At 44.8% G+C, this 14,753-nt stretch overlaps 1 protein-coding gene across 1 annotated transcript in view; it reads left to right on the top strand.

Moving 5' to 3' along the window:
- The window catches only part of Susd6 (sushi domain containing 6), a 109,011-nt gene extending 94,871 nt beyond the window's left edge, over nt 1–14,140 (top strand). The window contains exons 3-6 of the mRNA XM_013016459.1: nt 5,304–5,501; nt 6,484–6,622; nt 10,585–11,012; nt 13,341–14,140. Of these exons, the coding sequence (XP_012871913.1) occupies nt 5,304–5,501; nt 6,484–6,622; nt 10,585–11,012; nt 13,341–13,366 (791 nt within the window). The 3' untranslated portion in view covers nt 13,367–14,140. The remainder of the gene's footprint in view (nt 1–5,303; nt 5,502–6,483; nt 6,623–10,584; nt 11,013–13,340) is intronic.
- Nucleotides 14,141–14,753: the final 613 nt, after the last annotated feature.

The raw sequence follows: 14,753 nt of genomic DNA, 5'->3' as shown, positions 1-14,753 counted from the left end.
CGGTCGTGGGGCCTGAACTCTGGGCCTGGGCGCTGTCCCTCAACTCTTCAGCTCAAGGCTAGCGCTCTACCACTTGAGCCACAGTGCCACTTCCGGCTTTTTTCTTTTTGCTTATGTGGTGCTGAGGAATCGAACCCAGGACCTCATGCATGCGAGGCAAGCGCTCTACCACTGAGCTACCTTACCAGCCCCATAGGATAGTATATTTTTGTTGTTGTTGTTGTTGTAGGGCTTGAACTCTGGGCCTCAGTGCTGTTTCTCAGCTCTTCAACTGAAGGCTACCATTCTACTACTTGAGCTACAGCACCACTTCCCATTTTCTGGTGGTTAATTGGAGATGAGTTTCACGGACTTTCCTGCCTGGGCTGGCTTTGAACCAGGATCCTCAGATCTCAGCCTCCTGAGTAGCTAGGATTACAGGCGTGAGCCACAGGCGCCTAGCTGAGAGTATATTTTTATAGTTAGATACCAAGTTAGAGAATAAGAAGTAAACCCTGGAGGAAGAATTTCTTTGTTGTTATTTAACTCATCCCAAATCAGAAAACTTTGTGGCCCATTGTCGTTAAAAACAAGACATAATTTGCAAGTGTCTAAAATATAGCAAGCACCATGCAGCTACTATCTTAAGCATCTACTCCCTGCTAGATTCTATGTCAAGTACTACAAATACAAAACTGAGGTGATGGGAATGTAACTTAGTGGTAGAGTACTTGCCTAGCATGAATGAAGCCCTGGGTTCAATTCCTCAGTACCACATAAACAGGAAAATCCAGAAGTGGTGCTCAAGTGGTAGAGTGCTAGCCTTGAGCAAAAGAAGCTCAGAAACAGTGCCTAGTCCCTGAGTTCAAGCTCCAGGACTTACATAATAATAATGATGATAATGATAATAATAATAATAATAAACTGAGGCAAACAAGCCCCTTCCATACAGTAGAATAGGCCTTTAGTGGAGAAATGGGGAGGAGGACCACGTGTTTGAAAGTAAGTGCTGAGACAACAATATGGTAGTAGTCTATAGAGAGTAATGATAGTGTATGGGAACAAAGAAGACAAAGTTACATTTAACATAAGACAGACAGTATCAGATACTAGTCCTGCATTGTTGTGATTAATCAACATAGAAACTATGTGAAATATGTACCTTTTGTATCCTGCTTCAGATGAGGAAATTGAGGAATAGAAGATCTCCCTGAGCTTGTGCAATGTTAACTAATATGAGGGCAGCATGCAAGCTGAGCATCTAATTCTGTATCCGTGCTAGCAAGCTCTCTGATGTTCTGTCTAGTGATGACTGGAAAGTTGTCCTGGGGTAGGTGGTCTTGAAAACTTGATATGGAGAAGGTTGACTTTGTGTGCTTTCAGGTAGGGATCCAGGCCAAGTAGAGGAAAATACACTTTTCTCCAAGTGATTAAGGACTTTTGTGGCTGTATCCAGGTGACAAGAGCTTACATACAAACAAAGAAAACATTCTTCCTTCTGGCTCTGAGACTATTGGATATGAGTAGAGAGTGAAGGACCTTCTAAAACAAGACAGACAGGCTTTGGGCCAGACAGACTCTCCTGTCATTTGCTGATTTCCCAAAGCAAGTTTTAAACTGAGCTTCTCTTAAGAAAATGGGGTTGGGGACCGAGAGGAACAACAAAAAGCAGCCTATGCCAGGGTGATTTCTCCCTGTGTTCTCCCACTCCAGCACCAGTCCCATACCCCGAGAAAGACTTAAGCTACTACTAGTTGGCCCCCTACCCAGTGTGTGGGAAGTTCTCATGAGAAAAGGGATTCTTACTGGACAATGGGCTTCCTGTCTGACTGCTTGCAAATGACATGAGAAATCTCTCACTGCAGCCTGTTGTAGACTTTTGACTATTTGACTTGGGGGTCAGGAAGGCAGAAGTCCAAGAGAGCAATGCAAAAGCAGCCCTGGATGTCTCCTAAGTAATGGAACTTTTCTCTTTTTTCCTGAATCAACAGGATCCTTTTCTAGCTCCTCATGTCCTGTGCTCTGTTCAAAACTACATGTCTGCAGGACTTTAACTAGTGAACCTCAGAGAAGTAGTGAGGCTAGTACCCAGTCAGCTTTAGCATGGACATGAGCATGTGCACACATGAGTGCATGTGTACATGCGCGCATGCACACACAGCTTTATATTTGTCAAATGCTTAAAGTAGTGCCTGGCATATAGTAGTCAATGAGCATGAACTGTTATTACTGAGTTTTTAAGGCTTCCTTAGAAAAAACCTTTTAATGACAATCAGCCAGCCATTCCTCCCCGCCTCCCTCTCCCCCTGTATTTGTATTTGTCTGGAAGGAGCACTACCTTTCCTTTGAACACAGCATTTATATGTGTGCCTTGGGGAAAATTACCCAAGTCAGTTGCGCCAATGTCCTCGTTTATAAAATGAGAGGAGTACTTGCTTCTTGTAGAGCTAACTCAAGAGAATGCTTAGAACAATGACAGTAATTTCCAGTAACTGCTGTTTTCCTTGTTAGGTTCAAAACAACAAACTCAGGTGTAAGCCATTGTTCTTTGTATTCTCCCTGACTTTTTTTTTTTTTTTTTTTGCTGGTCATGGGGCCTGATCTCTGGGCCTGGGAGCTGTACCTCAGCTCTTCATCTCAAGGCTAGAGCTCTACCACTTGAGCCACAGCACCACTTCTGGCTTTTTCTGCTTATGTGGTGCTGAGGAATCAAACCCAGGGCCTCATGCATGCAAGGCAAGCGCTCTACCACTGAGCCACCTTCCCAGCCCCTCTCCCTGCCTTTTCTGTGCCTCTGCTCCTAATAGGCCATTGGGGCTAAAAGTAAAAATTGGATTTTCATATGCCAAGAAAGGATTTTGAAACCAAGCATATAAGGTCTTTTCCTAAACAGTCTTAAGGGGCCCTCAGTTTCAAATACTATCTTCTTTCCACCTCTTCCCCTTCCCCCATCTCTCTTACTTTCTCTTTCTCTGGAAGTACTAGGGTTTGAACTCAGTCTTCCTGCTTGCTAGGCATGTGCTCCCCCGCTGATCTGTGTTCTGGTTATTTTTGAGGTATCTCACTTTTTGCCCCAGTCTGCACTTGGAGCATAATCGGCCTGTTTTAGCTTCCTATCCTTGCTGGGGTGACACCTGTATACACCATCATGGCAAGTCTTGGGAGATTTTTTTTTTTGCCCTGACTGGCTTAGAACAGCAATTCTATCTCAGCCTCCCAAATAGCTGCTAGAATTATAGGCATGAGCCATCCGCCCTTGTTTTTCTTTTGCTGTCATTGTTTTGTTTTGTTTGTTTTGACAAGATCTCGCTACATAGCCCAGGTTGTCCTAGAACTCATGATGTATCCCTAGCTTCAGCTTCCTGACTGCTGGGATTATAGGAATGTGTCACCATACCAGTCCATGTTAGCTTGTTAATCCCAACTTCATGACAATTTTTATGACATCATTTTTATGGCTAAATAGTGTTCTGTTGTGTTTATGTACTGTATTTCCTTTATTTATCAGCTGATGGACACTTAGGTTACTTCCATTTCTTCACAAGTATATATACTGCTTCAATGAACATGGGATTCCAGCTGCCTGTTCAGCATATTGATTTAGTGTTCATGTAGATATATATCCAGTAGCAAGAGTGCTAAGTCTTATAGTAATCCTGTTTCCATTTTTTTAAGGAATCTCCATACTATTTTCCATACTATTTTCATTGGTGTTTCAATTTTTGATGGATTTATAATGACATAAGCCTTTATCAGCTTAAATACATTATTAAAATTAACTTTATCTTTTAATCTGCCTATAAGAAAACTTAAAATTACCTCTTCCACTTTCCTCTCATAATTTTTGCCTGTTTCTCTTCTTTATCCTAGGCCCTTCTCTGCCCAGAACAGCTTGACTCAATGAAAAAGCTTGCATTTGAGCCATTTGCATTGTATCTCTGATTTATGTTAAAAGTTGGCAGTGTATGTGTCCTCTACAGATTATAAACTCTTGGCATGGCTCTGTCCCATTTACATCCATCACCCTCCTAGAAAGCTATGTATAGAGATTGTTTACTGGAATTAGGACCCAGGAGCACATTTAGAAAACCACCTCCACTGTGCTCATGATTAGTGACAGCCATGGAGCTAGCTAGGGCTTGCCTCTTACTAAAGTGTTCCCAGGAAAGCCTTCCCCTAGCCATCCTTCCTTTCAATATCTTTTTTTTTTTTGGGGGGGGGGGGTTGTGGGGCTTGAACTCTGGGCCTGGCACTGTCAGTGGTAGAGTGCTTGCCTTGCATGCATGAGGCCCTGGGTTCAATTCCTCAGCACCACATAAACAGAAAAGGCCAGGAGTGGCGCTGTGGCTCAAGTGGTGGAGTGCTAACCTTGAGCTGAAGAGCTGAAGGACAGTACCCAGGCCCAGAGTTCAGGCCCCACAACTGACACAAAAAAAAAAAAGAAAAAAAAGGAAAAAATGATGCCTGTCAGAGGATGTAATGTTCCTGGAGCTTGGGAAACCCCCAGAAAAAAATATCAGAAATCCCCACTGAGATGAAATGTACATTTTTATTATACCATGGAGTCTTTCCTGGCCTTGATGTCAGAAACAAGCTAATACTTGTCCCTCATGCTTATTAACAGTATTTTGTCTCCTCTCACTTTGACTCATTATGTTAGTAGGTTTTATTAAAACCAGAACTCTGGGACTGGGAATGTGACTTAGTGGTAGTGTGGCTTGCCTAGTATACATGAAGCTCTGGGTTCCGTTCCTCAGCACCACCTAAACAGAAAAGGCCAGAAGTGGTGCTGTGACTCAAGTGGTAGAGTGCTAGCTTTGAGCAAAAAGCTCAGGGATAGGGGCTGGGAAGGTGGCTCAGTGGTAGAGTGCTTGCCTTGCATGCCTGAGGCCCTGGGTTCGATTCCTCAGTACCACATAAGAAAAAAGAAAAAAGCCGGAAGTGGCGGTATGGCCCAGGCCCAGAGTTCAGGCCCCACAACCGGACCCAAAACAAACAAACAAAAAGCTCAGGGATAGTGCCCAGGCCCTGAATTCAAGCCAAAACAAAACCAAACAAAACCAGGACTCCATTGCAATAGGCTCAGGACTTTAGATACAGTTTTCTTCAGGCATGATAGGAAAGTATTGTAAGTGGCAAGACGTGTTGCCAGCAGACTTCCCTCTCTGCCTTTGACAACCAGAATTCCAGAGTTTGGTCAACAGCCTTCTCTAAGAGATGGCCCATTGTTCCTCACGTGCTTCTTGTTGAGGTCTTCAGAGCTGTATCACTGAGAAGACTCCAGTTGAAAGCCTCACTATAGTACTACCGTTCTGTGTTTGCAGTGTGTCCCTTGCCTCCAGAGCCAGAGAATGGTGGCTACATCTGTCATCCTCAACCCTGCAGAGACCCCCTGACAGCGGGCAGTGTCATTGAGTACCTGTGTGCAGAAGGCTACATGTTAAAAGGCGACTACAAATACTTGACCTGTAAGGATGGCGAGTGGAAGCCAGCCATGGAGATTAGCTGCCACCTCAATGAGGGTGAGTCGTTAAGTAAGAAAGGGGTTGGGGATCTGTCTGGGTTCTGGGTTCTGCTTTCTTTCAATTTCTGTGGAGTAGTGCGTGCTACATACAGAGTGCCCTTGGCTGTACTGCAGCCCTGTAGCCTCAATCCTTTGGGATTTCATGTTTTTGTGAAAGACATTGGGGTTGCTGGTGCATGTCACCTGCATTCCACTGATCCTCTGAAGGGCTCTGTGTCTTTACTGAGGCATCTGCCCTGCTATATAAAGTTCCTTGGATGTTGTTGTTTTCCTAGACAAGTACTGGTGACCTTGGCAACATTTTACTAGCATAGCGAGCACAATGCTAACACCTTCTCTGGGGTCTCTCATTTCATTTTTCCTTGAATGGAAAGGGACTGTTTTGTTATGGAGCAACAGTCCAGCTGGACAGAAGCCCCTCTCCCATCTTGTCTTACATGACAGTAAAAGCTAGATGCTTGATGGGAAGTGTATATTATATAGTCATCTTTAGGTTCCATATTTGGGCTTCTGTACCTGAGCATATTTAACTCAGGACACATAAAAAGAAGGCAGAAACTAATTTGAGATTTACAACAAAGGCTGAGGGATAAAGATGGACTTACTACATAGTTATCCTGTCACATGGGGGAAAGCGTGATGGAACATGAGATAGTACAATGACACGTTCACCAGGGTGCTATTGAGAGTGTGATCAGAGTGGTTTATTAAAGGTAAGATCCCCTGGGTTAAATGAGTTTAGTTATAATATGGACCTCAATAACTGAAAATGACGGGGATTTCTTATTCAGGAAGCAGGAGAGGAAACTTTCCAGGAGTAGCATGTGTACATAGGTAGCTTCATGCTGTCTTCCCGAAAAGACTAGGCTGTGAATTATCTCCATAGCACTGTGCATGGGGTATTTGACTGCATCAGCTCTGGGGCCCATTTTTGTGTATCTGGATAAAATCTACATCTGGCAATGACTTGTTTTCCGTAGACAAAGAAACCCACACATCACTCGGAGTCCCTGCACTGTCCATAGTGGCTTCCACTGCCAGCTCTGTGGCACTCATTCTCCTCCTCGTGGTGCTGTTTGTGCTGCTGCAGCCAAAGCTGAAGTCTTTCCATCATAGCAGGTAAACCCAGTGCTGCTTTGGGGTAGGCAGCTCAAGCATCCCTGTGGGTCCAGTCTTGGATTAACTGCAGAAGGCTGGTGGTGTACCTCCCTCTACTGGTCTGTGTGTCCTGGGTAGCAGAAGGAGAAGGCCCTGCCATGTGTTAAACTCCTGGCACTTTGCTTGTTGATTCATATTACCTAAATCCTCACAGGAGCATTATAGACAAAACACTGAGGCTAAGGGAAGTTGAGTCATGCATTCAGGGTCATACCTTAGGACAATAGAGCTAGCTGAGTTGTGAACCTAAATCTTCCCAACTCCAAAGCAGTGTCATTTCCTCTTTATCAGTGGTATTCATGGTATTGTTCCAGAAGCATTGACATTACCAGGAACTTGTTAGGAATGGGTGCTTTTAGGCCCAGACCTGCAGGGATAGGGTTTACAGCCCTCCAAGTAATGCTGACACATGCCCATATTTTTGAGCTACTACCCTATATTCCTGGTTCTAATACTTGGTGTATCTGGGCCTCTCTGATGAACATTCTGATTTATTTGGGTTAGATAGGACTCTAGCTTTAGCCTTTCATAGAAAGCTTCTCAGGTAGTTTTAATGAAGGAAGTAAGGGGTTTTTGCCCATTTATCAGTCTCCTTTTCCCCAGTAGTGCACTATCTATGAATTATCCCAGTCTAGGGTGGGTAAGGTGGCAGGTTTAGGGGAGGGGAAATAGAGGTGAGGCCCTGATGGGAGTGGCCATGGCCCTGAATGCATCGCTAGTAGTGGACTTCCCTCCCACATTGTCTTGGCTTCTGCAGCTGTTAGTCTCTCTGTCCCTCTCTCTCTGAGGAGTACATCTTTTTTTTTTTTTGGGTCCGGTCATGGGGCCTGAACTCTGGGCCTGGGCACTGTCCCTCTGCTCTTCAGCTCAAGGCTAGTGTTCTACCACTTGAGCCACAGCGCCACTTCCGGCTTTTTTCTTTTTGCTTATGTGGTGCTGGGAATCGAACCCAGGGTCTCAGGCATGCAAGGCAAGCGCTCTACCACTGAGCCACCTTCCCAGCCCCTGAGGAGTACATCTTTTATATTTAGTCATAGTTCTACATCAGTCACTGTTGTGGTCCACAGGTGAAGAGGTTCCAAAGTAAACTACATTCAGTAAAATTCTCCCCGTTTAGAACTTTAAGACAAGGACCAGTCTAAATTTAGGTTTTTTGTACAGTTTGTGATTTTTTTTCTTCCTTTTATTTTGTTTGGAGGGATAATGTAGCTGTTATTTTTAAAGCTTGTTAATAAAAGAAAAACAATTCAAAAGGGGGTGTTTACTTGAAAAAAATCAGCTATTTCCACATGAAGTCAGACCTATATAATCTGCATTTCATGTATGCTAAGGAGTTTTATTTCCTCTATAGTTAGCCAGTATGTCTGTTAAAAGTAACCAGTTGAGGGGCTGGGAAGGTGGCTCAGTGGTAGAGTGCATGCCTTGTATGCCAGAGGCCCTGGGTTCGATTCCTCAGCACCACATAAGTAAAAAGAAAAAAGCCGGAAGTGGCGCTGTGGCTCAAGTGGTAGAGCGCTAGCCTTGAGCTGAAGAACTGAGGGACAGCGCCCAGGCCCAGAGTTCAGGCCCCATGACCGGCCCCCCCCCCCAAAAAAAAAAAGTAACCAGTTGATTTTTTGCCTGAGTAGAAGAGAGGTTTGGTTTTTATTATAGACCCCCCCCCGCATTTAAATTTTTATTTCATACCATGTACATGTGTTCCTTTTTATGTGGTAACAACTTATTTTGAATAACATAAGGTAGACACGTGCCAGGTATACCACTGCTTCTTGTGCTCCACTGTTATCAGTTTCCCTCCTTTCAAAACCTGAGCATTGGGAATGAGAATGTGGCTTAGTGGTAGATTGATTGCCTAGCATGCATGAAGCCCTGGGTTCCATTCCATGTGAACAGAAAAGGCCAGAAGTGGCACTGTGGCTCAAGTGATAAAAGTACTAGCCTTGAGCAAAAGAAGCTCAAATGCAGTGCCCAGATTCTGAGTTCAAGCCTCAGGACTAGTAAAAAAAAAAAAAGTAAGGGGCTGGGAAGGTGGCTCAGTGGTAGAGTGCTTGCCTTGCATGCATGAGGCCCTGGTTTGATTCCTCAGCACTACATAAACAGAAAAAAAAAAAGCCAGAAGTGGCTCTGTGGCTTAAGTGGTAAAATGCTAGCCTTGAGCTGAAGAGCTGAGGGATGGCACTCAGGCCCAGAGTTCAGGCCCCAGAACCAAAAAGGAAAAAAAAGAAAAAACCCAAAACCAGAAAAGTGATACCTATCTGGGCATTATGGCACATGTTTTTAATCCCATCATTCAGTAGGGTAAGCTGGAGGATTGTAGTTCAAGGCCAACCTGGACTATATCTCAAGCCCTTGTCTCAAGGCAAAAGAATGTTCCCCAGACAAGATTTTTCACATGAAATTGAATTACAGAAGCCAGAAACATGCTTATCTACACACAGATTTACTGTGTATCTCATTCATATATAGATCAGAAAGATCAGCACTACTAAACTACAAGTGTTGGTAGACTCATGTTTAGGTAATAAAACTTTAAAAAGCAAAACAATGTCTGGGCATTGTCTGCAATCTCAGCTCGTTGGGAGGCAGTAATCAGGGAGATTGGGGTTAGAGGCCAGTCCTGACAAAAAGCAGCACTTAGCTCCAAAAAAAAAAAAAATTGAATGTAGTAGTACATTTCCTATTATCCCAGCTATGAGGAATTGTAAGCATGAGAATCAGTCTAAAGCCAGCCAGGGCACAAAGCACAAGACCCTATCTGAAAAATATGAAAAATAACTAAAACTGAAAGAACTAAGGGCATAGTTCTAGTAGTAGAGTCCCTGCCTTGCAAGTATAAGGCCCCAAGTTCATACTTCTATAGTACCAAAAGGGGGGGACCCCAAAGGAGTGATTTCCATGCATGGTAAAAAAGGAGGAGTGACTGAGACAGGCACTGGCAGCAGATGGGCAGTGGGCAGTGCCTCACCTTGATAGAGTTGTCTATCAGCGTTACCTTTGAAAAAAACCAGTAAGCTGTCTGTAGACTTTTCTATGCATTCTTCCCTGTATTTGTGTTATAATTAATATTTTTAAGTTTATTTAAAGGGCAAAAGAAGCTTAGAAGTATGAAATTCTTCTGATTTCCAGCCCAGTATCTCTTTTGCCCTGTCCCTCTCCCTTCACCCCTCCTCTCATTCTATCTATGTCAGTTTTCTCATCCAACTCTTTAAAAGTTTTATAGAGGGCAGTATAATTCACATACCATAGAATGCACCATTTGAAGTATACATTAAATGGTTTTAGGATCTACATGGTTTGTAGATCCAATCAGCTATGCTGATTGAATGGCTCTGTTTGAAGGTTGCTAGGTTCTTAGCATTTGCACAGAACACACGTCCAGATGCCTGTAGTACTCATAGGTTAGGAACACCAGTGTCTGGAAGTAGGTAGACATGGATTAAGATTCCAAGCCCATGTCTTACCAGTTGTGTAGCTGTGGCCAACTTACTTAACTTCTCTGAATTTTTTGGTGGGCTCAGATGAGGATCTAGTATGATAAATGTTTAAAACACTTAGTTGCTGGATGCTGGTGACTCACGCCTGTAATCCTAGCTACTCAGTAGGCTGACATCTGAGGATTGCAGTTCAAAGCCAGCCCGGGCAGGAAAGTCCATGAGACTCTTATCTCCAGTAAACCACCAGAAAACTGCAAGTGGCACTGTGGCTCCTAAAGTGCTTGCCTTGAGCTGAAGAGCTGAGGGACAGCTCCCAGGCCCAGAGTTCAAGCCCCACAACTGACAAAAACAAAACAAAACAAAAAACAGTGCTATAACTACAAATATAGTAAGTGTTCAAAAATTGGCAGCTTTTGATGGTATTGATGGTGTTTACTTATCTGTGTGTTTATTCTGATTCTTTTTTTGTCTTTTCTTCCTCTGATCCAGGCGTGACCAGGGGGTATCTGGGGACCAGGTCTCCATCATGGTAGATGGCGTTCAAGTTGCATTACCTTCATATGAAGAGGCTGTGTATGGCAGTTCTGGTCACTGTATGCCACCTGCTGACCCCAGAGTGCAGATCGTGCTGTCAGAAGGATCTGGGCCCAGTGGGAGGAACCTGCCGAGAGACCAGCAGCTACAAGTCCAAGGGGCCTGCTCCTCTGCCAGTATGGAGGATGAGACTCCTGGCCAGTCAGGACTGTGTGAAGCCTGGGGCTCCCGGGGCTCAGAAGCTGTGATGGTGCATCAGGCAACCACCTCTTCCTGGGTGGCCGGATCAGGGAGCAGCCGACTCGCACACAAAGACACTGCAGACTCTGAGAACAGTGACATACAAAGCCTTTTATCCCTCACATCGGAGGAGTACACAGACGGTAGGTGGTCTGTGCTGAACTTGAATTGTTAGCTGTTTTTCTGGGAGTAAGAAAAGACTATAAAGCTCTCTAGTAATTGGCATATATTTAACAAAAATATAACAGTGTCCATACTATTAGCATACAAAACAGGATTTCATCCTTAGGGTCAAGTAGGGACACTTTATTGTCATCTATAAATTTTGAGTTTGTACTCTCTGAGATTATTTATGACCATAGGACTTTGCTAAACCGAAAGATAGACAGCTGGGTAGGGATAGGGTTGCACCTATTCTATTGCTATAATTTTTATGTTCCTGAAAAGTCAGGAATGACAGGAGACCAGGGGTTGTGTTATGGAGAGAACAGGAGCCTGTATGTCTCCCAGAGTAGATAGCTGCTTTCTTCTAAACAAGAGTAAACCAGGTACTCTGATATTCTCAGTTAACCTCACAATGATTCTGAGTGTAGATAATAAATACCAGTGTCCCCTTTACAGATGGGTGAACTAAGGCCTAAGGAGGACAAATCTCTTGCCTTCTGGTGAATGACAGAGCTAGGAAATGAAACCACCTGGTTCTGACTCTAAAACCTGCATTTTAACCCTGCACTACCATGGTATCTCTAGGTAACACTAACTCCTTTGTAACAGCAAGCCAGCCCTATGGCTGAATTTATTGCCTCCTGACAGTGGTGGCTCAGGCCTGTAATCCTAGCTATTCTGGAGGATGAGATCTGAGGGTCATGGTTTGAAGCCAGCTGGGGCTAGAAAGTCCATGAGACTCTAATCTCCAGTTAATTACTTAAAAAACAAAAACCGAAACAGAAGTGGAGCTGTGGGTCAAATAGTATGGTGGTAGCCTTGAGCAAAAATGCTCAGGGACAGCACCAGGACTTGAGTTCAAGCCCCAGTAGTGCCAAGAAAAAAAAGAAATTAAGTGAAATCCCAGTGTAGTTGAGGATGCAGACTAAGCCTAGAAGCTCCCTCTGACAGTGGCTTTTTCTGTGCTCATGAGACCTTTTAAGAAAAGAGCCCTAGAAGAAACTGTGCCTCCTGAGTGTGCTGGGTGGAGTACATGTCTATAAGCTGGAAATTTTTGAATGTAGGTCATGTTTATGGTTTTCAGTCAACAGCTTGCTTTTTTTTCTTTCTTTTTTTTTGTGGGGGAGGGGATGTCAGAGAACATGGAAGGGGTCCACTAAATAGTTGATCCAGATTTGAATGGGGGAAGCCACTGACTGCCCTGGAGAGGTCAGCCACACATATGAGCAGATATGTCTAAGGACATCATATAGCAACCCTTGTCTCTCAAAGGTGCCATTGAGGTGCCCTGCTCCTCCTCCGCTAACTCACTACCTTGGTTTGTTTTTGCTTTTGAGAGAAGGCCTCATTTTGTAGTCTAGGCTGGGTTCATGATCTTCCTGCCTTGATCTTCTACTTGCTAAGGATGCTTGAACAAGCATTTTTGAGAGCCCATCTTGTACTTGGTGCTGAATAAGGAACAGAAAACACTCTGCTGCACGGAAAATGAGTTAATTGGGGCATATATGTAGGAATAGTGGGTATGGTGTCACACACCTGCAATCCCAGCCTTTGGAAGACTCAGGCAAGATCACTGAATTTTAAGCCAATCTGTTACACAGTGAGGTTCTGTCTCAATAATCATCATCATCATCATCATCATCATCATGGAGGGATCATAATGAGGCATTCAGAAAACAAGACACATAGGTTAGTAGGTTAGTGAGTTCATAACAGGCTATCCCTGAGCTGTCAGGGAAGCTGGATGCTTGAATCACAGGCAAATACTACCAATTAACTTAAGACTCAAACTGAGAGGAAATGTGATTTGTCCAAGATCCCAAAGCTGACAACTAGCTCTAAGGAGGAGGAAGAACTTAAGTATAGTGGAGATGGAGAGGCTGGGAGAAAAATGGAAATGACCGGATCAGCAAAGAGGAATATTTATGTTGATGGAACCAAAAGGAGTTTGGATACCAGGCTGACTGTTGAGGCTTTATAACAAAGACAGTAGGAAAGATGAGCCAGAAAGGGCTGGAAAAGAGACGGAACTGACTAGCTAGAAGTGTATGATTAGGACTTTTTTTGGTGTGTGTGAAAATACCGTACAAAGGGGTTACAATTACATGGACAAGGTAATGAGTACATTTCTTATCAAACATTGTTGTCTCCTCCTCTGTTTCCCCTTCCCAACCCTTCCCATCTCCCTGCCGCCAACCTCCCCCCCATTAGGACATTTTATTTGTTCACACAAACTATGGGCCCCTTGTAGTATGGGAAGAAAGCCGTTTGAGTAACCACTGTGATTTTCCTTTGTCTTCCTACAGATATTCCACTATTGAAGGAAGCATGAGGCTACTGCTGGCCTCTCTCCTGTTTGTGAGGATCCTCTCTGCCCTTCTTCCTTCTCCCTGTGGGTTGGAGCACCTTCTCCACTCCAGTCACCCCACCAGGATACCTAAGCTGCCATCTGTATCTGTCTGAGGGCCTGCAGGCCACCTTGCTGGAAACTCAAGGAAGATCCTTGCTATCTGCCTGCTAGACAGCTAGAGAAGCTGGCTGTTTGCCTGGCCCAGCCTTCCCATCTGTTGGGGACATATTTGAATGTGCTGGATCGAACCTTCCCTTCCCCTGAGCCTCTGGGTCCCTTCCAGCTAGCTCTCTCTGGCGGCAGCCCCCATAGCTGTGTGGGCCTGAGTGCTGCTGTGTTTACTTGTGCCTTTCCCCACCCTGTTCAGTTTCCCTATCATGCAGGTGTGTTGCTGTCTACAGGCCTTAGTGGCTCCTGGCCACCTGCATACAGGTTGGACCTGGGGCTGGCATTGCTGCCCCTTGCAGAAGCAGATCCAAGAATGAGAGGTCTTAAATGGCTCTCATTAGGTTCAGGAGTATGACTCCCTGGGCTTTCCCTGTACTGACTCCAGTCAGCATATTTCTTTGACTAAGGATAGTGGATTTGAAAAATTATGCCAAAGCTATCCCAGCACCCAGATGTCCAGCTCAGGTGCGGGCTCCTGGCTTGATTTGTGTTGAGAATTTCCAGGAAGCATCCAGAAGATCTCAAGGGAGAGAAAGATGTCTGATATCTGTCTTCCTAATATGCAAGTCCTCACTTCCTGCTTCTAGTGTTGACTGCCTTGGCTTGTTTGTTTTTTTTTTTTGTTCCCTGGTTGAAGGGAAGTTGCTTGAGGCCCCCTGGGCTTCATCCTAGACAGCTCTGGTTTCTTTGCTGCCTACAGTGCCCTGAGATTTGCTAAAATGCCATCAAATGCTCATCTGGGCTTTGGCAGTCCAGGCAGGCTGTTTCTGGGTTTGTGGTGATGGAGGGGAGGCTGAGAGGCACAGACTAAGTCCCCTGGTGGCTGCAGGCAGCCCCAGCCCGGTCCTGAGGATCCTCCTCACCACGGTCATGTGCCTTAGTAACTGTGCCCAGGAAGTAGCCCACTGCATCGCTGCTTTTTCTGCTTCTGCCCTTCCCTATGCCTCTCTGCATGTTGTTGCTGACAGGCCACTCCTTGTCTTCCCTGAACCCTGAGGGATGGGCTGAGAAACAGTCTCCCAGCCCCCTAGCCTTTCTAGTTGAGATAGGCTGATGGTGCCTAGCATCCGGTTCCCAAAGCCCCCTTAGGATGAAGCTTGGAGTATAGGCCCTGAGAGGGGGAGCTGTGGTGATAAGGGAATGCTCCAGTCACTGTGATGGGCCTCTTAGGCTTCACATTGAATGCTAAACTGGTTAGACA

The sequence above is a fragment of the Dipodomys ordii genome, unplaced genomic scaffold (genome assembly GCF_000151885.1).
Source record: "Dipodomys ordii isolate 6190 unplaced genomic scaffold, Dord_2.0 Scaffold2, whole genome shotgun sequence".
Classification (NCBI taxonomy): Eukaryota; Metazoa; Chordata; class Mammalia; order Rodentia; family Heteromyidae; genus Dipodomys; species Dipodomys ordii.
This window is presented reverse-complemented; position numbering and strand designations above follow the sequence as displayed.